General features: G+C 44.9%; 1 protein-coding gene across 2 annotated transcripts in view; it reads right to left on the bottom strand.

Annotated features, from left to right (window-relative positions):
* Window positions 1-23673, bottom strand: part of gabrg1 (gamma-aminobutyric acid type A receptor subunit gamma1) — a 179230-nt gene that overhangs the window by 37611 nt on the left and 117946 nt on the right. Inside the window, exons 4-5 of one of the 2 annotated variants that reach the window (XM_068058601.1) lie at window positions 10040-10260; window positions 682-764 (exon numbers count right to left, since the gene is read on the bottom strand). In XM_068058601.1, the coding sequence (XP_067914702.1) occupies window positions 682-764; window positions 10040-10260 (304 nt within the window). Of the gene's footprint in view, window positions 1-681; window positions 765-10039; window positions 10261-23673 lie in introns of those variants that run through there. The other variant, XM_068058671.1, reaches the window with a different exon arrangement.

Raw genomic sequence — 23673 nt, 5'->3', positions numbered from 1 at the left:
TCAGTTGTTGCCCACATGTAGAATGTTTAAAATAGGTAGTAGTTGGAAGTGAACTGCAGTGATTTGATTCAAATGTTCAGTTAATTCTATCAATGTTATGCAATTGCAGATCACAGAGTTTATTCACTGGAGGGATTTTGCTGTACAACAATTTTTTTTCAGAATAGAGTAACATCTGTTTGTCCTAAAACAAATGCAAATTATATATTTAGTCACCAGGAATCAAAACAAGTTGATAAAAGTCTTCTAAATACTAAATGAAGAAAACATCTTGTTTACATTATATGTCAAAGACAAAAAATTGTTTTATAAAAATTGAAAGGATTTGTTAAAATATTTGTATTAAATAAGAGGAGACAGAGCTTCACTCACATTATTCTAAAATAACTCATCAGTTTTTTATCACTGCAATGCACTTTGAGAATCATTAGATTAGATAGGTTACTTTGTCATAAGCAGTGACCAGCGTGAAGGAAGCTAACAAGTAAAGACAACAAAGCTACATTCAGCTGCTTTAAGGCTGCAATGCACCAGCAAATTCATTTAGTCCATTATGTACTGAAGATAATGGCCTATTGATTACTTGATGCACCTACCTAGTAATTTGCTGCTATTATAGTATTATTTATATCCAAAATTATTTTGTATTAGAAGCAAAGGTGTACATTATGCAACACTTACAGCTCGAGAATTCCAGAGGGCAGGAATGATGATCCATAGGAAAGTCATGGAGTTGAAGATAACATTCAGCATTGATGGTTAACCTGATGTGGCAAATAAAAAGGGAAAAACAAAATGATAACTTTTTCCAATCAAAGTTAATGTTAATTTTAATAATTTTAAATGCACATTAATGAAAATGTTATTTTGTTAAATTGACTGGGTAAGTAATGTAGTGTTGATGTATATTTCAGAAGCTTTCCAAAGAAGAATGCAGTGCGTATTGCAGATCTTTTAAAGCAGTTACTAATGTTATAGAACAGCCATTTTAAAAGAACAGTGACTGTAGCCTCATGAATATATTAGGTTTATAGAGCTTATGTAGAATGAGAAGGTATTATAGATAAATACCAATGGACTTACTCATAAGAGCTGTTAATTAATATTTTATACTGTGTAAAATTGGATGAAGAGGCCTGCAGTGTGTAAAGTGCCTGAAGCACCCAGCATGCTCTGTAGCAATCAGTTAGGGTGCTGTAGAAAACTCATTAAGCCCCGAAAAGGATTGAGATTAGGGGATGCCCGAGATGCAACTGAAGCACCTGACCAATGCTCCATAATTGCAGGGGAGACCACAACAGTTCGGAAAAATAACAGCTGACACCTCCATATGGTGACCTCTTTACCACTCCTTCCTGACTAATTTTGATTCATGCTCTTTTCTCACTTTGACTGGTTTCTGGAACCCAGAATTTTGGCTCTGGTACTGCCTGCACATCACGATCGACACTGGAGCACCAAAATATTATTCAAATCAGGTGACCACATGTTATCAGGTGCACGAAGCCTGAACTGTGCAAGCATTTGCACAGGGCTCAAGAACCAGATTACCAGAAACACAGGGTTCTTCCTGGGCCTTAAATAAATCTTGCAGTTCATGTTTTGCAATTACCTTTGTATAAACAACTGCTTCTTGGAATGATAGAAAGGAAACTCTATGGATCGGCTTTCTGAAGTGAACTGAGGCTCATTAGGAACTGAGCAAATTTATTTCAGAATGATATTTAAAGGCAACTGGAAAAAGAGACAATTCAGTCCATTCTCTCAACTGAATTTAAAAGTACTTGTATGTACAGTGTCATTCACAACTCTAAGATGTTCCAAACCACTTTACAGCCAATGAAATACTTTTTTTGCAGTGTAGTCACTATTGTAATGTAGGAAGCATGGCAGCCAATTTGTACACATCAATCTCCCACAACAAGCAATGAGATAATGGCCAGATAAGCCATTTTCATGGTGGTGGTTGAAGGATAAATATTGATTAGGACACTAGGGAGATTTTCCTTGCTCTCCTTCAAATAGTGCCATGGGATCTTTCATGTCCACCTGAGAGGGAAGACGAAGTCTTGGTTTAATGTCTCATCTGGAAAACAGGTACCTCTGACAATGCAGCACTCTGTCAGTTCTGCACTGAAGTGTCGGGCTAGATTTTGTGATCAAGTCTCTGAAGTGGGGCTTGCACTCTTGATCTTCTGAGTGCTACCAACTGATCCACAGCTGAGACCTAAAACACAGATTCCAGAAATGAAAAGACAATGGGGTAGAACTTCCATGGGGATACCCTGATCTCCCACCATAACTTCAGCTAAATATCAGAAAAAAAGTCAGGGAAAAGGCATAAACCACATCTGATGCCATATCTCTTGGGGTTTCAACCAATCTGCTGCCAAAGTTATGGCAGGATTTTGGAGAACCCTGCAGAAATTCTACACCAATGCACCACTCAAGGATGATTTAACAAAACCAAGTTCAAATGGGCATCATGGATGGGAAATCACGAGGAACATGCACCTGAATTAGGAATTTGCACACTAGACAGGCAAGGTTTCTCACCAGGAATATGATTTTATAAAATTACCCCTTTTATTTCAATCTCCTCACATAAAGAATTACATTGATGTGGAATTGATCATAAATAGGGCAGAGAAAATAGAACAAAGCAAATGGAATAGTGTAGGTCAGATGGTTTCACAGGTCGGCGCAACATCAAGGGCCGAAGGGCCTGTACTGCGCTGTAATGTTCGAATTCTAATTCTAACTTAACCTAGAAATTTTTTTAAAATAACTTGTGCTCAGGATGTGGGCAATGCTAACAACACCCCATTTATTGCCCTGATAGCAATTATTGGCCACTTCAAGTTAACTATGCCATGTAGACTAGAGTTGCATTAGGCCTGATCAGATAAGCTTCTCTTCCTGACAGGATGTTCGCAAACCAAGAGCATTTTCACAAACATTCCTGTGGATCACTTGGTCATTTCATGTTCCTTCTAACCTACAGATTAGCACAGTTACTATATATTTTTTTCGAAAGTAGCTAATATTTTCTAGAACTGCACTGAATGCATCTGAACACAGACAACTTGAAATGATTTCATGGATACTAGATTATAAATTCTTAATGCATTTGTAAGGCATTTCTTACTTAACTATTTTAAAGCAAATGTTAACCTGTTAGTATCCCACAGCAAAATCTTGAGTGTAATGCATCAAACCCAACTGCTATAGAATATTACTACCATTTGTTGTTAAAGATCAAGATATGAATTTCAATGGTTGTTTAAGAGCATGAATGATAATAAAGCTGGAGAAATATTTACATGCAGCTTCCCTAGTGGTTGAGTGGATAAACACACCATCCATTTTGGTCCTGAGTCATATAGGCCAAAAAGGTTCGATGTTTTCCTCTGATTTGTGGTGAGTTAGCTGATCTCAGCTGGAATATCAGTAGGATGCTGGTGACTTTGTTGTTCCCTCTAAATGGCAACAACCAGTGATGTCACTTCATCAGTGCCACAGAGATCCTGTGTTTAAATTGCTAGAGTGTCTCTGCTTTTGGATGCAAACCTAGAAACCATTTTTGTTGGTACTGGCACAGAGTTAATGCTATATCTTTATCCCTCAGCTGCTCCTGTGTTCTGAGGGCATCTCGTCAGGATTCAGACTCATCTGCAAGAAGACAGAAGAGTGCTTATTTATAAGGCTTCTGAATCCACTTTTGCTAGACAGCCGCTAACTTTCCTTGATGGACTCCATGTCTTGGGTTCATGCATTGGCTGCTGGAGGTATCAATGGCATTGGTACTCCACATGAGCAGGTGCTATTCAAGATAGCCAGGCATCCACCTGTTCTATCACTACAGGTAAGCCGTCAAAGGATTTATCCTCATGGTCTTCATGTTCAAAAAATCTTTGTTCAAATGCAGAAAAACTGAACATTTCAGTCCAAGAACATAAACAGGGCAGCCTGTGTCAGTGCCCTCCACCTGTACTTGCTGGTCTCTCCATCAACTTCTATCACTTCTGACCTTGCTCATCACTCAGCTGTGCAACTTTAAGCACTTCATCGAATAATGGAATAGTACAGCACAGAAGGAGGCCATTCAGCCCATTGAGCCTGTGCCAGCTCTTTCAAAGAGCAGTCGAGTTACTCCCACTCCCTCGCTCTTTTCCCATATCTCTGCAGTTTTTTCTTCCTCAAATATTTATCCAATTCTTTTTTGAAGGCTGCTATTGAATCTGTATCCACCACCCTATCAGGAAGTGCATTTCATTTCATAACTAACTGTGTAAGGAAGTTTTTCCTCATGTTAACAAACATCTAAATCTTCATGTACTTCACTCCTTGTAAATTACAAAACATTAGCTTCTGAGCTTGCACTTAGCAATATTGGGTGCTCTGGTGCACTGTACTACTCTGGTTCCTGCTATGGACCTGTGGCTCCTGTACCATCATCTATGAAGACAACAGAGGGGACATTATGAATGGATTAGCACACTTCTCCAATTCACTATTACCTTTGTGAGTAATGATCTGCAAAGCTTTGCTTTCACTTTGACAGCGCAGAAACATCGAGGTTCCATCCCCTGTCAAGCAGAAGATAGGATGAATTTTGTATGTACCAGCTTGTGTGCTTTTGCATCCTCCAAGATTCTCAAAAGGAATGCCTTTAATTGTCTTCATATCCATGAAAGGTATCACCATATGCAAATCTTTTTGTTATATGAACTGACCCCTCCCACTATTCCTTTGGTTACCTCCTATAAATCTTGCCCCATTTGGTGTTCTATTGTCTTCTCCTCCACTTATGAAATACCTTGGGAACTTATGCTATTTTTCTTTAATTCATGTGGGCAACGCCAGCAAAGCAGAGATTTATTGCCCTTGAAAAGGTGGCAATGTCCTTTCTTTTTGAACCGCTGTTATCAATAAAGTGAAGGTACTCTCACAGTACTGTTGGTAATGGAGTTCCAGGATCTTGCCTCAGCGATGATAAACGATAGTGCATGACTTGGAGGTAAACATGGAGGTGATGGTGTTCCCATGCACCTGCAGCCTTGTTCTCCAATATGGTGGAGGTCATAGGTTTGGAATGTCCTGGCAAAAAAAGCCTTGGAAACTTGCTGTAGTGCATCCTGCACATGTACACTGGTGGAAGAAGTGAATGTTTATGGTGGTGAATAGGGTGTCGATTTTGTCCTGGATAGTGTTATGCTTCATCAGTGATGTTGCAGCTGCATCCATGCAGGCTATTCAAGAGTATTTTATCATGTCTTACTTGTGCTTTGTAGGTCATGGAAAGGCTTTGGGAAGTCAGGAAATAAGACATTTGTCACGGAATACTCATCCTCTGACCTGCTCGAGTAGCCACAGCATTTATCTGGCTGGTCCAGTTGAGTTTTTAGTCAGTGGTGACCACATGCTGTTAATAGTGATATGGTAATGCCATTGGATGCCAAGGGGGGAGGGGCGTGATGTTAAGCTCTCTCAGGTTGGAGATGGTCATTATATAAAGAATTCCAAACAGCCTTACTTCTGATCAAATATTGGAGGGAAGGTTATTGATGAAGCAGCTGAAGCTAGTTGGGTCAAGGACACTTCCCTGAGAAACATTTGCAGTGAAGTCCTGGGATTGAGATGATTGGCTCTTGACAACCACAATAATCTTCCTTTGCGGCAAGTATGATTCAGCCATTAGCGGGTTTTTCCCCGCTCCCCATTGGCTTCAGTTTGACTCGGGACCCTGGCATTATTTACTTTGTTGTTGTAGTCTTCTCTGGTGCTAATGTAGACCCGGTTCTATTCTCACATTACCTTAGTGGCTATCCTTGAGTAGGTAATAGTGGGTAATAGTCTTCCTAATGTCTTTCCTGGCCTCTAGGAGTGTGTTGATGCACTCATGAATTCATGTACAAGCAGCATTACGCTGAACTTAATTTATGGGCCAGACTCTGGTCCACAAAAGTGCATCCTGCCTTTTATGGAACTCGTCTTGATGGGCTGATAGGGCCATTTAAATCAGGTTGTAAAGTAGTGCAATCGATCATTGCTTCAGCATTCTAATTTCCTCACTTCACAAATGTATTTACAGCCTATCTGAAAATACTTGTGATCAAGCACTTCACTAAAATCCTTGAGAAATGTGAAAGTGACAAATGAATCATCAGTGCTGGTACATACAAATTGGCCAGGTTCTATTGAAAGAGATTATGAATTTGTGACGCACAATCCCATACAGGTATACCTGACAGTTTGAGTGGCTAGCTGCTACTTATGAAAAACAAATCATGTAAAATGTCTTATGCAATACATAAAATAATTGCTACATTGAAGAAAATAATGAGCACTTTCTGTTAGAAGTCATTTGGCTTGTGGTTTTACAGACATGCTGAGAACAGACTAACTTTAAAACGAAGTCAATGTTCGATCATCGTCAAGAACTGAAGGCATTTGCAAAAAAAGCCCCACAGGGATTTGTAACCAGTTGCATTTTTCTCTTAAAGGTTACTGAACACCTAACATCAAGTTTTATATTTTATACAAAAGGATTTTTAGACTTTTGTTTATTCGAGAAGAATTGCAGAAACAAAATTGGGATTTTTTTATTCGTTTATGGGATGTGGGTGTTGCTGGCTAGGCCAGCATTTATTGCCTATCCTTAATTGCCCTTGAGAAGGTGGTGGTGAGCTGGCCTTCTTGAACTGCTGCAGTCCTTGGGGTGTTGGTACAGGGAGTTCCAGGATTTCGACCTAGTGACAGTGAAGGAACGGCGATATAGTTCCAAGTCAGGAGAGTAACTTGTAGGTGATGGTGTTTCCAGGCATCTGCTGCCCTTGTCCTTCTAGGTGGTAGAGGTCACAGGTTTGGAAGGTGCTGTCAAAGGAGCCTTGGTGAGTTGCTGCCATTCATCCTGTAGACAGTGCACAACTGCTGCAACTATGCATCGGTGGTGGAAGGAGTGAATGTGGTACTAATCAAGCAGGCTGCTTCATCCTGGTTGGTATCAAGCTTAGAGACAGATACAGCACTGAAACAGGCCCTTTGGCCCACCGAGTCTGTGCTGACCAACAACCACCCATTTATACTAATCCTACATTAATCTGCATATTCCCTACCACATCCCCACCATTCTCCTACCACCTACCTACACGAGGGGCAATTTACAATGGCCAATTTACCTATCAACCTGCAAGTCTTTGGCTGTGGGAGGAAACCAGAGCACCCAGCAGAAACCCACGCGGTCACAGGGAGAACTTGCAAACTCCGCACAGGCAATACCCAGAACTGAACCCGTGTCGCTGGAGCTGTGAGGCTGCGGTGCTAACCACTGCACCGCCCGCTTCTTGAGTGCTGTTGGAGCTGCACCTATCCAGGCAAGTGGAGAGTATTCCATCGCTGCAGGATTCCTAGCCTCTGACCTGGTCTTGTAGTCATGGTATTTATATGGCTACTCCAGTTGAGTTTCTGGTCAATGGTAACCCATCAGCGATTGTAATGCCATTGAATTTCAAGGGGAGCTGGTTAGATTCCCTCTTGTTGGCGATGGTCATTGCCTGGCACTTATGTGGTGCGGATGTTACTTGCCACTTATCAGCCCAAGCCTGGATATTGTCCAGGTCTTGCTGCATCTGGACACGGACTGCTTCAGTATCTGAGGAGTCGCAAATCTTGCTGAACATTGTGCAATCATCAGCGAACATCTCCACTTCTGACCTGATGATTGAAGGAAGGCCATTGATGAAGATGGTTGGGCCTTGGACACTACCCTGAGAAACCCGTGCAGTGATGTCCTGGAGCTGAGAAGATTGACCTCCAACAACCACAACCATCTTCCTTTGCACTTGGTATGACTCCAACCATTGGAGAGTTTTCCCCCTGATTCCCATCGACCTCATTTTTGCTAGGGCTCCTTGATGCCATACCCAGTCAAATGCTGCCTTGATGTCAAGGGCAGTCACTCTCACCTCACCTCTTGAGTTCAGCTCTTTTGTCCATGCTTGAACCAAGGCTGTAATGAAGTCTGGAGCTGAGTGACCCTGGCAGAACCCAAACTGAGGGTCAGTGAGCATGTTATTGCTAAGCAAGTGCCGCTTGATAGCACTGTCGATGACAGCATCCATCACTTTACTGATGATTGAGAGTAGACTAATGGGTGCCAATTGGCCGGGTTGGATCTTTCCTGCTTTTTATGTACAGGACAAATCTGGGCAATTTTCCACATTGCCGGGTAAATGCCAGTGTTGTAGCTGTACTGGAACAGCTTGACTAGGGACGCGGCAAGGTCTGGAGCACAGATTTTCAGTACTATGTCCGGAATGTTGTCAGGGCCCATAGCCTTTGCAGTATCCAGTGCCTTCAGTCATTTCTTGATATCACACGAAGTGAATCGGATTGGCTGAAAACTGGCATCTGTGATGCTGGGGACTTCAGGAGAAGGCCGAAATGGATCATCAACTCGGCACTTCTGGTTGAAGATTGTTGCAAATGCTTCAGCCTTATGTTTTGCACCGATGTGCTGGGCTCCCCCATCATTGAGGATGGGGATATTTGTGGAGCCTCCTCCTCCAGTTACTTGTTTAATTGTCCACCACCATTCACGACTGGATGTGGCAGGACTGCAGAGATTAGATCTGATCTGTTAGTTATGGGATTTCTTAGCTCTGTTTATCGCATGCTGCTTACGTTGTTTAGCACGCACGTAGTCCTGGGTTGCAGCTTCACCAGGCTGACACCTCATTTTGAGGTATGCCTGGTGCTGCTCCTGGAATGCTCTCCTGCATTCTTCATTGAACCAGGGTTGGTCCTCCGGCTTGATGGTAATGGTGGAGTGGGGGATATGCCGGGCCATAAGGTTACAGATTGTGGTTGAGTACAATTCTGCTGCTGCTGTTGGCCCACAGCACCTCATGGATGCACAGTTTTACATTGCTAGATCTGTTCGAAATCTATCCCATTTATCACGGTGGTAGTGCCGCACAAGACAATGGAGGGTATCCTCACGGTGTAGATAGGACTTTGTCTCCACAAGGACTGTGCAGTGGTCACTCCTACTAATACTGTCATGAACAGATGCATCTGCGGCAGGCAGATTGGTGAGGACAAGGTCAAGTATATTTTTTCCTTTTGTTGATTCCCTCACCACCTGCCGCAGACCCAGTCTTGCAGCTATGTCCTTTAGGACTCGGCCAGCTCAGTCAGTCGTGGTGCTTCCAAGCCACTCTTGGTGATGGACATTGAAGTGCCCCACCCAGAGTACATTCTGCACCCTTGCCACCCTCAGTGCTTCCTCCAAGTGGTGTTCAACATGGAGGAGTACTGATTCCTCAGCTGAGGTGGGGGGGCGGTATGTGGTAATCAGCAGTAGGTTTCCTTGCCCATGTTTGACTGATGCCATGAGACTTCATGGGGTCTGGAGTCGATCTTGTGGACTCCCAAGGCAACTCCCTCCCTACTGTATACCACTGTCGTTTCCAGTGCCTAGGTTGATGCCAGATGGTCCCTTCAGTTTCATTCCATTTCTTACACTTTGCAGAGGTTTGATACAACTCAGTCGCTTGCTACGCCCTTTCAGATGGCATTTAAGAGTCAATCACAGTGCTGTGGGTCTGAAATCACACGTAGGCCAGACCAGGTAAGGAAGGCAGATTTCCTTCCTGAAGGACATTAGTGAACCAGTGGGGTTTTTACAACAATTGACAATGGTTTTGTGATTTCATGATACCCTTTACATTAATTCCCCAGTCAATGACACTTAATAAAAGGAACACTCTACTTAAAAAATGAATACTTAAAGTAATGTTGCTGGCAAGTGTATTGGTGCCTAATTAGATTATTTATCAGTATGCTTGTGAACCATAAGTTAATTGACTGCTAACAGGTTCAGCACAGCTCCCAATAGACACCAGTTTTCTATAAAATGACACAGAACTTTTAAAAACCTTGAGCTTTTCTGTCAATTCTGAGTTCTTCATTTTATCTGGAAAGAAATGGAACTGGTTGATCCACAGCAATTGAGTATTTCATCCAACTGTCTTACCTTAGTGTATACAGTATTTTTCCATCATTCCCGATTCGTAGCAATCGATTAGGAGTTGTTATCCAATGGGCATCTGATTTCCTTGAGTTTCGGAAAAATGTGTCTGGGATCCAAATTTTGCCAACCATATTACTATTTAACAGGAGAACTTTCATTGTGCCATTAAATTTCAGTCGGCTATCATACCAAGACTGTGCAAAAAATATGTCAATGGTATATTCCTGAAAAAAACCCAGAGATTTACATTGCATATACCAGCTATTTTAACATTTTCATTATCAAATGCTGAACTGCATTTGCTTGGAGTAATCTAAAATAAGTTACACCATTTTCCTGTGCTCCACAATTTCCCAGATATTGAAGGTAGATTAATAACTCCAGCACATTAATAAAACACCATGGACAAGTCTTCTACATCGAATTATTTTCAGCATTGAACCTAACTTCAGAGTTATAAAGACCAAAGTAGTAAACTTGAGTAATAAACTTGACATTTCATTCAAAAAAAAATCTTTCTCAACCAACAAATGGAAATCAGTGTTAAAGATCATTCCAAAAGGATTTTAAAAAGCTTACATTGAGTTTTGTGAATGCAAATAAAAAGTGTAATGACAAATTTTAATGTTCTCTTCAAAAACATCACCAAACCTCAATAACTGGACAGAATCTACTTCCAATATAATATTTGTGAATTAAAGTTCATGTACAAGATAACTTGTAGTACAGTATGACAATGTTGCATAAATCTGGTACCCCAAGCAGAACTATGGATTTGTAAATGTGTCCTGTTTGATTGTGGATCACTGTGAGACTGGGAACATGTAAAGCAGGAATTCTCAACACATTTCCTGTATATCAGCTCTCTGTAATTACACTTGTGGTAACAACATGCAAATATCTCAGAAAGATTCTGGCTATCTATTCCATTTCTCTTCCTGTTTGTTAACTAGTTTCTAAATTTGACCCTGCAACAAGCACAAGAGACTTCTGAAGGTCAAAGCAATATGTTTTGTGTAAATTATTAATGCTTTTTATGCAAATTGATGTGCTTTTCAGACCATTTTCAGGATTGAACATCCAGTTCTCGATAGGCGGATGTTTAAAATCTCTGATCTATAAATGCTTAAACATTTAAACAATGAAAGCGTACATGGATGGCTGGAGTAGTCTGCTTAAACAGTTGTCTCTACTGCAGCCAGAAAGGAAGCCGAGCCCCAGAGATGCCCACCAGTTTTCAGGGGTTGGAGTCGCTGCAGCTGAGCTGTAACAATGTCCCCTCCAGTTATTTCTAATGTCTCCAGGACTTTGCAGTTAGTCAAAATTCAATATTTAAATAATAACTGAAACAGCCATGCATGCCATTAACCAGCAACAGTGCTATTTGTTGGATGCAAAGATTGCACTACATTTCAATCTACCAATGCTGGATTTCCATAGCATTACATAATAGAGATGGCAGATAATGAGCACATGGCTGAAATTCTGCACTGATCAATGTTGGCGAGTAGACAAGTCGGTCGGTTGACCGGAGGAAAGGCACAATTCTGTTGGGATTTCACCCTGCTTTTATAATGCAGCCTGCAGGAAGATCATGGATTCTGCCCCAAGATCCCACCCCCCCAACCATGAACCCCCCCCCCTCCACCCCCCGCAGCCACAACAAAGAAGCATGTTGATGGGAATTATGAAACCATACCATTCATTTTGTCCTTTAAACATTTATAAGGCCTTAGAACTATTTAGATCTTACTTTCTTAAGTTGGCAAATGACATGCATTTGTGAAAATGAATGCTCTTTCTTTCCAAATCAAATCAAATATTTCTGAAGATTACAATTTGCAAAATCATCCGATTTTGGTATATAAAAAGGTATATAAAACGGCATATTGTAGGTTTCCACAACAAATATACAACTGAAATGACATATTTTATAAAAGCTAAATACTGCGGATGCTGGAAATCTGAAACTAAAACAGAAAATGCTGGAAATATTCAGCAGGTCATGCAGCATCTGTGGAGAGAGAAACGGAGTTAACATTTCAGGTCATGACCTTTCATCAGTTCATTCTTCATCATCATATTCACTTTCATCACTTTAATCACTGATTAATTCGCTCCCTCAAACATTGGCAAATGCTGCAGCATAACACAATACATTATTTTGCCAGGTAAGCCGTTTTATAGGGTGCCTTTCTGGCAGCATTGTAAAATAGGTGTCAGGGGCTGGAGGGAGCAGAGCCCAGTGTCCAGCCTCAAACAAGCAGCTGACAGCAACCAACCTCACTAGATTTGCCAAACCTAGTTGGCCAAATCTAGATGGACATATTTTTGATGGCTTCATCACATGACCTCCCTTCTCCACTCATCTCATCCTCACACTCCTACCACTGATTGTCCATCCTCACAGTGCATTGCCATTCCCATGCCAACTGGGAATCGAGCAGACTGTTGGTTACCAAATTTGGGCGGCACAGTGGTGCAGTGGTTAGCACCGCAGCCTCACAGCTCCAACGACCCGGGTTCAATTCTGGGTACTGCCTGTGTGGAATTTGCAAGTTCTCCCTGTGTCTGCGTGGGTTTTCTCCGGGTGCTCCGGTTTCTTCCCACAAGCCAAAGACTTGCAAGTTGATAGGTAAATTGGCCATTAGCAATTGCCCCTGGTATAGGTAGGTTGTAGGGAAATATAGGGACAGGTGGGGATGTGGTAGGAATATGGAATTAGTGTAGGATTAGTATAAATGGGTGGTCAGCACAGACTTGGTGGGCCGAAGGGCCTGTTTCAGTGCTGTATCTCTAAACTAAATTTGATGATTCTTGATCCTTAGTCAAGCAGCCTTTTCTCCCGATCTCCAAATTTTTTATAAATAATAAGCAAAATTGTTTAAAGAATTTTTTTTTAAAACACTTAGTTTTTAATGCCCTGGAGATTTTTCTCCCGGATTGCGCACAGAAGTGTCTTGGAGATTAATCTTCACTTCCTGAAGACCCAAGGTCAATTCTGGAGGGTTGGTAATGCTATGGGTGGAAATTTAAAATGATAGTCCCTTACCAAATGGCAGGAAATGTAGTGGGCCGGGAACCCGTTGGAATCTGCAGTGGGCTGTGTCATTGCTCTTCAACTGAGCCACGACATTAGTTCAAACATGGACAAAAGAGCTGAACTCAAGAGGTGAGGTGAGAGTGACTGCCCTTGACATCAAGGCAGCATTTGACCAAGTATGGCATCAAGGAGCCCGAGCAAAAATGAGGTCAATGGGAATCAGGGGGAAAACCCTCCGCTGGCTGGAGTCATACCTAGCGCAAAGGAAGATGGTTGTGGTTGTTGAAGGTCAATCATCTGAGCTCCAGGACATCACTGCAGGAGTTCCTCAGGGTAGTGTCCTAGGCCCAACCACCTTCAGCTGCTTCATCAATGACCTTCCTTCAATCATCAGGTCAGAAGTGGGAAGTTCGCTGATGATTGCACAATGTTCAGCACATTCGTGACTCCTCAGATACTGAAGCAGTCCGTGTAGAAATACAGCAAGACCTGGACAATATCCAGGCTTGGGCTGATAATTGGCAAGTAACATTTGCACCACACAAGTGCCAGGCAATGACCATCTCCAACAAGAGAGAATCTAACCATCTCCCCTTGACATTCAATGGCATTACCATCGCTGAATACCCCACAATCAACATCCTAGGGGCTACCATTGACCAGAAACTGAACTGGAGTAGCCATATAAATACCATGGCTACAAGAGCTGGTCAGAGGCTGGGAATCCTGAGGCGAGTAACTCACCTCCTGACTCCCCAAAGCCTGTCCACCATCTACAAGGCACAAGTCAGGAGTGTGATGGAATACTCTCCACTTGCCTGGATGGGTGCAGCTCCAACAACACTCAAGAAGCTCGACACCATCCAGGACAAAGCAGCCCGCTTGATTGGCACCCCATCTACAAAAATTCACTCCCTCCACCACCGACGCACAGTGGCAGCAGTGTGTACCATCTACAAGATGCACTGCAGCAACGCACCAAGTCTCCTTAGACAGCACCTTCCAAACCCGTGACCTCTACCAACTCGAAGGACAAGGGCAGCAAATACATGGGAACATCACCACCTGCAAGTTCCCCTCCAAGTCACACACCATCCTGACTTGGAACTATATCGCCGTTCCTTCACAGTCGCTGGGTCAAAATCCTGGAACTCCCTTCCTAACAGCACTGTGGGTGTGCCTACCCCAAGTGGACTGCAGCGGTTCAAGAAGGCAGCTCACCACCACCTTCTCAAGGGCATATAGGGATGGGCAATATATGCTGGCCTGGCCAGCGTCGCCCACATCCCATGAATGAATTAAAAAAAAAGTATCCTGCTTCCAGGTTTTCCGACCAGAGAGGGCAGGTGGACTGACATGTTGAATCTGTCAAGGAAGGATTTCTAATTAAAGGGATCTCGGCAGCGGACACAAAGGGTAAACTGGATATGGCTCCAGCAACCACAGGAATGGAGAGGAGATCTGGGAAGGCTGCTCTCTGGGTCTCTCATTTCTTTTTAATATTCATTCACAGGATGTGGGCATTGCTGGCAAGGCCAGAACTTGTTACCCATCCCTAGTTGCACTTGCAAAAGTGGTGGTGAGCTCTCTTCTTGAATCATTGCAGTCCATGTGGTGTAGGTACACCCACAGTGCTGTTAGGAAGGGAGTTCCAGGATTTTGACCCAGCGACAATGAAGGAACAGCGATATACTTCCAAGTCAGGATGGTGTGTGACTTGGAGGGAATCTTGCAGGTGGTGGTGTTCCCATGCATCAGTTGCCCTTGTCCTTCTAGGTGTTAGAGGTCATGGGTTTGGAAGGTACTGTCAAAGGAGCCTTGACCTGTTCCTACAGTGCATCTTATGGATGGTTCACACTGCTGCTATACTTCACTGGTGGTGGAGGGTGCAGATGTTTAAGGTGGTGGATGGGGTGCCGATCAAGTGGACTGCTTTGTCCTGGATGGTGTCGCCCTCATTCAGGAAAGTGGAGAGTATTACATCACATTCCTGAAATGTGCTTTGTCGATGGTAGACAGGCATTGGGGAGTCAGGAGGTGAGTTACTTGCCACAGAAATCCCAGCCTCTGACCTGCTCTTGCAGTCACAGTATTTATGTCTGGTCCTGTTAGGTTTCTGGTCAATGGTAAACCCCAGGATGTTGATGGTGGGAGATTCAACAATGGTAATGCCATTGAACGTCAAGGGGCAATGGTTAGATTCTCTCTTGTTTGATATGGTTATTGCCTGGCACTTGTGTGGTGCTAATGTTACTTGCCACTTATCAGTCCAAATCTGAATGCTGTCTATGTCTCGCTGCATGCGGGAATGGACTGCTTCAGTATCTGAGGAGTCACGAATGCTACTGAACACTGTGCAATTATCAGCGAACATTCCAACTTCTGACTTTATGATGGAGGAAAGGTCATTGATGAAGCAGCTAAGGATGGTTGGTCCTAGGACACTACCATGAGGAACTCTGGCAGTGATGTCCTGGAGCTGAGATGATTGGCGTCCAACAACCACAACCATCTACCTTTGCACTTGGTTTGACTCCAACCTGTGGAGACTTTTCCCCATGATTCACATGACTTCAATTTTGCTCAGTCTCCATGATGCCATATTCGGTCAAATGATGCCTTGCTGTCAAGGGCAGCCACTCTCACCTCACCTCTGGAATTCAGCTCTTTTGTCCACGTTTGGACCAAGGCTGTAATGAGGTCTGTTGTTGATTGGTACTGCTGGAACCCAAACTGAGCATCGGTGACCAGGTTATTGCTGGATAGCACTGAAAATGACACCTTCCATCACTTTTCTGATGATTAAGAGTAGACTGAAGAGATGGTAATTGGCCAGATTGGATTTGCCATGCTTTTTGTGAACAGGACATATCTGGGCAATCTTCCACATTGTCGGATAGGTGCCAGTGCTGTAGCTGTACTGGAACAGCTTGGCTAGGAGCATGGCTAGTTCTGGAGCACAAGTCTTCAGTACTATTGCTGGAACGTTGTCAGGGCCCATAGCCTGTGCAGTATTCAGCACCTTCAGCCATTTCTTGACATCATGTGGAGTGAATAGAATTGGCTGAAGACTGACATCTGTGATGCTGGGGACCTCAGAAGGAGACTGAGATGGATCATCCACTCGCCATGTCTGCCTGAAGATTGTTGCAAATGCTTCAGCCTTATCTTTTGCACTGATGTGCTGGGCTCCCCATCATTTACGATGGGGATATTTGTGGAGTCTCCTCCTCCTGTTAGTTGTTAAATTTTCCACCACCATTCATGACTGGATGTGGCAGGACAGCAGAGCTTAAATCTGATACGTTGGTTGCAGTATCACTTTGCTCTGTCTATTGCATGCTGCTTCCACTGCTTAGCCTGTGTTATAACTTCACCAGGTTGGCACCTCAGTTTTAGATATACCTGGTGCTGATCTTCGTATGCTCTCCTGTACTCTTCATTGAACCACAGTTGATCGCCTGGCTTGATGGTAATGGTAGAGTGAGGGACATGCTGGCCATGAAGTTACAATTCTGCTGCTGCTGCTGCTGCTGGTGGTCCCACAGCGCCTCATGGTTGCCCAGTTTTGCATTGCTAGATCTGTTCAAAATCTATCCCATTTATCAGAGTGATCATGCCACACAACATGTGGAGTATCCTCAATGCGAAGATGGGAATTCATCTCCACAAGGACTGTGAGGTGGTCACTCCTACCAATACTGTCGTGGACAGATGCATCTGCGACAAGTAGATTGATGAGGGTGAGGTCAAACAAGTTTTTTTCTCTTGTCTTTCTGTCTGCCGCAGACCCTGTATGGCAGATATGTCCTTTAGGACATGTCCAGCTCAGTCAGTAGTGGTGCTATTGAGCCACTCCTGGTGTTGGACATTGAAGTCCCTCACCCAGGGTGCACTTTGTGCCCTTGTTACCCTCAGTGCTTCTTCCAAGTGGTGATCAACATGGAGGATTAAAGATTCATCAGCTGAGGGAGGGCAGTAGGTGGTAACCAGCAGGAGGTTTCCTTGCCCATGTTTGACCTGATGCCCTGAGACTTCATGGGGTCCGGAGTCAATGCAGAGGATTCCCAGGGCCACTTCCACCTGACTGTATACCACTGTGCCACCACCTCTGGTGGGTTTGTCCTGCTGGTGGGAGAGGATATACCCAGGGATGGTGATGGAGGAGTCTGGACATTAGCTATAAGGTATGATTCGATGAGTATGGCTATGTCACGCTGTTGCTTGACCAGTCTGTGGGACAGCTCTCCCAATTTTTGCACAAGTACCCAGATGTTAGAGAGAAGGATTTTGCAGGGTCGACAGGGCAGGGTTTGTCATTTGCCATTTCTGGTGCCTAGATTGACGCCGGATGATCCATCACGTTTTATTCCTTTTGAACTTCTCTGTAGTGGTTTGATATAACTGAGTGGCTTGGTAGGCCATTTCAAAGGGCAGTTAAGAGTCAACCACATTGCTGTGGGTCTGGAGTAACACGTAGGCCAGACTAGAAAAGGACGGCAGATTTCCTTCCCCTAAACGACATTAGTGAACCAGATGGGTTTTTACAACAATTCGGTAGTTTCATGGTCACCATTACTGAGACTAGCTTTTTATTAATTAATTGAATTTAAATTCCACCAGCTGCCACGTTGGTATTTGAACTTGTGTCTCTGGAGCCTTAATCTGGGCCTGTGGATTACTAGTCCAGTAACATTACCATTCTTACCACTACTGTTCTTACTTGGTGACACTGCTGTGGGATCTGAGGGATTATAATGAGGTGATCTTTCCCAAGAACAGGATGCAGAGGACAAACTCTTCAAGGAGGCATGGATGGAAGTGGCCAAGGAAGTCAGCAGCAGGACTATGATCCCTCCAACCTGGAGACAGTGCACCAAGAGGATCCAAGACTTCAGGAAGGTGGGAAAGGTGAGTGGTATAACACTTTCAGGTGCCAGCATTCTCCTGCACAACAGTGCTCAGAACAACACATCTTGTAGCTCCACACATTCCTTTCTAAACAGGTACCTCTTCACACCTCAGACACAGATTTCTGATTATCCTCAATGATTTCCACCTCCATCTCAACCCATCATCTTCTCTCACCTCTGAATTCACTGCCCTCTTAGCCTGCCTAAATCACTCTGTCCATGTAAACTCCCAAACCCATATTCATAGCCACCCTCTTGCCATTTCACATGCTCTTGCTAGTCCCATAGATAAGAAAACTCTGACTACTTCCTTGTATCACTCTCCACGCACATCACCCTTCCACGTACCTACTCTACCTCCTTCTGTATCCACTCCTGGATAAACTTATCCCCCAACCACTTCCAACTGTACTTTCAAAATACCAACTCTCTAGCCCCTGACTCTCCATTTGCCACATTTCTGCAGCTGCTGATTTGCTCAACTGCACCCTCATCTTCACCTTTGATGCCCTAGTCCCCAATAAAACCATCATCTCCTCTCATCCTGGCCATTCCCCCGGTATGACGCTCATCTCTGCTCCCTTAAGTCCATAAGATGCAGACTTGAAAGGATATGGTGGACATAAGATTTAGCTATTTACCGCCACATCTGGCTGGACCACAAAAAGCACCATTTTGTCCTGCTCTTGTCTGCCAAAACCTCTCACTATTGCAGGATCATCTTGGAATGAAATGCAAAGATAACCCCGGCTTCTTTTCTCTACAGCAAACTGTCTACTTAAACCCTTCTCCCCTGTCCCCTCCACCCTCACCTCCAACTATAAGTGTGAGGATCTCATGAACTTCTTTGTCAATAAGATCGAGACCATCCAATCAGCTGCCTCTGCCACGCCCCTCCCTTCTACTAGCCCACCTGGCCAAACTTCCTCTGACGTTCTCCCACCGAGCCCTGCTCATGCCCTCTCCGACCTCATCTTGTCCATTAGACCCAACTCTCTTGATCCTATTCCCACAGAACTGCTAACCACCCAACTTCCCCTCCTGGTCCCCATGTTAGCTGATATTGCTAACAATTCTTTCTCTTCAAGTGTTGCCCCACTCTCCTTTAAATCTGCCGTCATCACTCCTCTCCTCAAAAAAACAATCACCGACTCCACCGTCTTTGCAAACAACGACCCAGTCTCTAACCTCCCTTTCCTCTTGTGTTGTTGCCTCCCAAATCCATGCCCATCTTTTCCTGAACTCCATGTTTGAATCCTTCCTATCAGGTTTCCACCCACCACAGTACTGAAACTCCTCTTATTAAAGTCACAAACGACATCTTATGTGACTGTGACAAAGGTAAACCACCCCTCCTCATCCTTCTTGACCAGTCTGCAGCCTTTGCCACGGGTGACCACACCATCCTTCTCCAACACCTCTCCACTGTTGTTCAGCTGGGTGGGATTGCTCTCACCTGATTCTATTCGTTTCTATTTAATCATAGCTAGAGTATCAGTTGCAATGGCTTCTCTTTCTGCTTCTGCACCATCACCTCTGGTGTCCCAAGAATCTCTCCTTGGCTCCTTCCTATTTCTCGTTGACCTGCTGTCTCTTGGTGACATCATCCAAAATCACAGAAGATACAGGAAGGGGAAGCCCATGATTTACATTGAACATACAAAAGGCACCACACAGCACAGGTCAGAGAATAGGTGTTATAGTATTGATGCCCTGTCAATGACTCATGTTCCTGTCAAACAAGCTTCCCTACCAAGAGTGCATGGATCGCTGAATTGTATCCTCATTTGAGAATCCCTTGTGAGTTTTCCAACAGCTACTATGGAAGCTTTGGGGTCCAACCTTCAAGAACCAATCATAGCATGCTTCAACTCCTTTGTAGAACGGTTACAGGTAACAAGGAGGATGGATCGAGGGATCTCTTCCATTGCCAATGATCTGTGCTCACATAGATCAGTGGTCGAGAGACATCTGGCATGTGTATGGTAGTACAGATGCAGCCAGTTGGCACTTATATCAAAGGACATTCTGTGCTATCTGCAGAAATTACAACAGAGACAGCCTCTGAAAGCCAAAAGTCAACTGTAATTCTAGAAAAGGAGATCCCTTGAACTAATGCAAGCAGATCAAGGTTAGCCACAGATAAAGACAGTGAGCTATCTGTATCAGCTGTAGCTGGCCAGTAGTTATTCAGTTAACCATTGTTGCTCTTTATCCTTAAACTCCGGGGCACAAGTACAATAGGGTACTTCAAGAACCAGCGTACAGAAGTTCACAGCACACAAAAGAAAACAAAGCAGCAAAACACATGAAACACAAAAATTTCATGCGCCACAACATTTTTTAAAATCAACTTTAATATTTCTTACAATCTGTCATTCTTTCACTGTGCAGAAAATAAAGTGCAGTTATCCAGAATTAAATCTGAGGGATTTAAAATAACTTACCTTTTGTTTCGGCGGACAAGGGGACTGCTGGGTAAGTAAACCTATATATTCGGGCAGTTGCTAAACCCGAAACACTACACGTGTAGTGTCTCCCACCCATCCTCCTGCTCTAACCAAAAAAAAAAGGCCTCTTGTGTGGAGGGTTTGGTAAGGTAAGGTTTTCCTTTTTTTTTAATTTCTGTTGTCAATTTAGTGCAAAGGGGATGGAAGCTAGGGCAGTTGCATGCTCCTCTTGCAGGATGTGGGAGGTGAGGGTCACCACTGGTGTCCCTGCTGACTTCACCTGTGAGAAATGCACCCAACTCCAGCTCCTCACAGACCGCGTTAGGAAACTGGAGCTGGAGCTGGATGAACTTCGGATCATTCAGGATGCTGAGGGGGTGATAGAGAGCAGTTATAGGGAAGTAGTGACACCTAAGTTACAGAATAAAGGTAGCTGGGTGACAGTCAGGGGAGGGAAAGGGAATAGGCGCACAGTGTAGGGATCCCCTGTGGCCGTTCCCCTCAATAATACGTATACCGTTTTGGATATGGTTGGGGGGAACGACCTACCAGAGGAAAGCCACAGTGGCCAGGTCTCTGGCACTGAGCCGGGCTCAGTGGCTCAGAAGGGAAGGGGGGAGAATAGGAGAGCGATAGTGATAGGAGATTCAATGGTTAGAGGAACAGACAGGAGATTCTGTGGTCGCAAACGAGACTCCCGAATGGTATGTTGCCTCCCGGGTGCCAGGGTCAGGGATGTCTCGGATCGAGTCCACAGGATTCTTAAGGGGGAGGGGGAGCAGCCAGAGGTCGTGGTACATATCGATACCAATGACATAGCTAGGAAAAGGGATGAGGACCTGAAAAGCGAATATAGGGAGTTAGGTTGGAAGCTGAAAGGCAGGACGAGCAGAGCAGTAATCTCAGGATTGTTACCGGTGCCATGTGCTAGTGAGGCTAGAAACTGGGAGCGAGTGCAGCTGAACACGTGGCTACAGAACTGGTGTAGGAGGGAGGGATTCAGATATGTGGATCATTGGGATACCTTCTGGGGAAGGTGGGACCTGTACAAGAAGGACGGGTTGCATCTGAACTGGAGGGGCACCAATATCCTGGGCGGGAGGTTTGCTAGAGCTCTTCGGGAGGGTTTAAACTAGTTTGGCAGGGGGATGGGAACTGGAGCCACGGATCAGTGGATGGGGTAGCTGTTGAACAGGCAGATACCGAGTGCAGAGAGTCTGTGAGGAAGGTTAGACTGTTGACAGGGCAAAGTTGCAGCCAGTATGATGGGTTGAAGTGTGTCTATTTTAACGCAAGAAGTGTCAGGAATAAGGGTGATGAACTTAGAGCATGGATCAGTACTTGGAGCTACGATGTTGTGGCCTTTACGGAGACGTGGATATCACAGGGGCAGGAATGGATGTTGGATGTTCCGGGGTTTAGATGTTTCAAAAGGAATAGGGAGGGAGGTAAAAGAGGTGGGGGAGTGGCATTGTTAATCAGGGATAGTATCACAGCTGCAGAAAGGGAGGTCGTCAAGGAGGGTTTGTCTACTGAGTCATTATGGGTGGAAGTCAGAAACAGGAAAGGAGCAGTCACTTTGTTGGGAGTTTTCTATAGACCCCCCAATAGCAACAGAGACAGGAGTAGCCCTTGTCCCCGAGAATGCACCCCTGAATTTGAGCCGGAGGAGTGAACAGCAGCACCTGGGATTGGTGCAGGATGAAGGAGTCATGGCAGCTGCCTGGGAAGCGGGGCACACATTTGCAGGAAGTGCTTCCTGTGGTTGCATACTAGCTGCACGTTGAGCAAGTGGAAGCCCTTTCTGTTGAGGTATGCGACTGGTTGCTCTGTTGGAGCTTTGGTGGCCACATGTATGAAGTCGATGACTCCTTGCACCTGTGTGAATCCAGCAATTGCCCCAAATCCAATGACCCTGTCGGGCTGACTCTCAGCGTCCGTCCTGAAGCGCACTTAGTCGCCGGTCCTCCTGTACAAGGCATCGGTGACCTCCCTGATATCGCAGTGTACTGCTGATGGCGAGACTCCACACCAGTCGCCAGTGGATCCTGGGAATGATTCGGAGGCATAGATGTCTAGAACCACCGTCACTTTGAGGGCCACAGGCATAGGGTGACCACCAGCACCCAGTGGCTGCAATTCATTGTTTAGCAATGCGCAGAGATGTGTCACCGCCTCTCTGGACATCCGCAGCTTAGAGGCCTGCTACCCAACCCAAACCCGACGGGGCCCAATGACAGGTGTCGGGGTCGGGTCGGGTCGGGCCCAGCTTCCAGGGCCAGCTTTTGGGCTCGTGTCGGGTCGGGCCGAGTCCAGGTCTGGTCGGGGCGGGGCGGACACACACGGTAAGTGCTCTGCTGGTAAGTATGAAAAGTTTTTTTAAAAACTTACCCGAGCTGGGAGTCCGGGACAAAACTGAGTCTGCACAGTGAGCTTGTGACGTCACTATGACATCATCATGCATGCACTGCAGCTTCTTGCAGGTTCGGTGTCAGGAAGGTAAGTAAACGGATGGTCGGGTCGGGTCGAGTAGTGGCAGGTTCGAGTCAGGTTGGGCTCGGGGCAAAATTGGAGGGACTCGGGCCTGGTCGGGCCTGGGTCCTCTGTGGTTCGGTCAGGTTCAGGTTGGGTTCTTTTTCCCGACCTAAAGCAGACCTCTACCACAGCTGTCTCTGACACTGGTGCTCCTGTAGACCCGCTGGCAACTCTGGGCAAATCTGCGCCTTGGTGGTTGCTGCTGCTTGCGTCTGGCAGATTCCACACAGGCGGCACCTACCTCTTGGTCCCGTCTCTGGCAGATATGCCTTATCACAGCACGAGGATTCAGGGGGACAGGGTGCACCATCCCCATTTCTATGCTCGAGGCAAATTCGATTCCTTCACGAGGTCAATGGCACCTATCGGGGCAGAGAATTATGTTGATTTGGGTTTCAGCATGTTTCGGCATGAGCTGTATGGTATGGCCTGACGTAGCCAATCTTAGCTTTAACTAAGAGCCAGCCAGCCTGAGCACCGTAATATCATTCCAGTTGCCTGCATTGGACCACCAGCGCCAGGTGCTTATAGCCTTTTGCATTTGTTCCCTCCACCACCCCCACTGATGGAATTCTATTGTTCCACCTCCCATATACCAGTGTGTGAATGAGGGTGAGCCCCCTAAACCACCCCCCCCCCGCCACCCAGCAACTGTCAGGTGCAGAATGGCTCCCTTTACGGAAAAGGTTGCGGTGT

This window comes from Heterodontus francisci, chromosome 1 (genome assembly GCF_036365525.1).
Source record: "Heterodontus francisci isolate sHetFra1 chromosome 1, sHetFra1.hap1, whole genome shotgun sequence".
In the NCBI taxonomy this organism is placed as follows: Eukaryota; Metazoa; Chordata; class Chondrichthyes; order Heterodontiformes; family Heterodontidae; genus Heterodontus; species Heterodontus francisci.
Note: the sequence above shows the minus strand (reverse complement) of the source record. Positions and strands in the feature narration are given on the sequence as shown.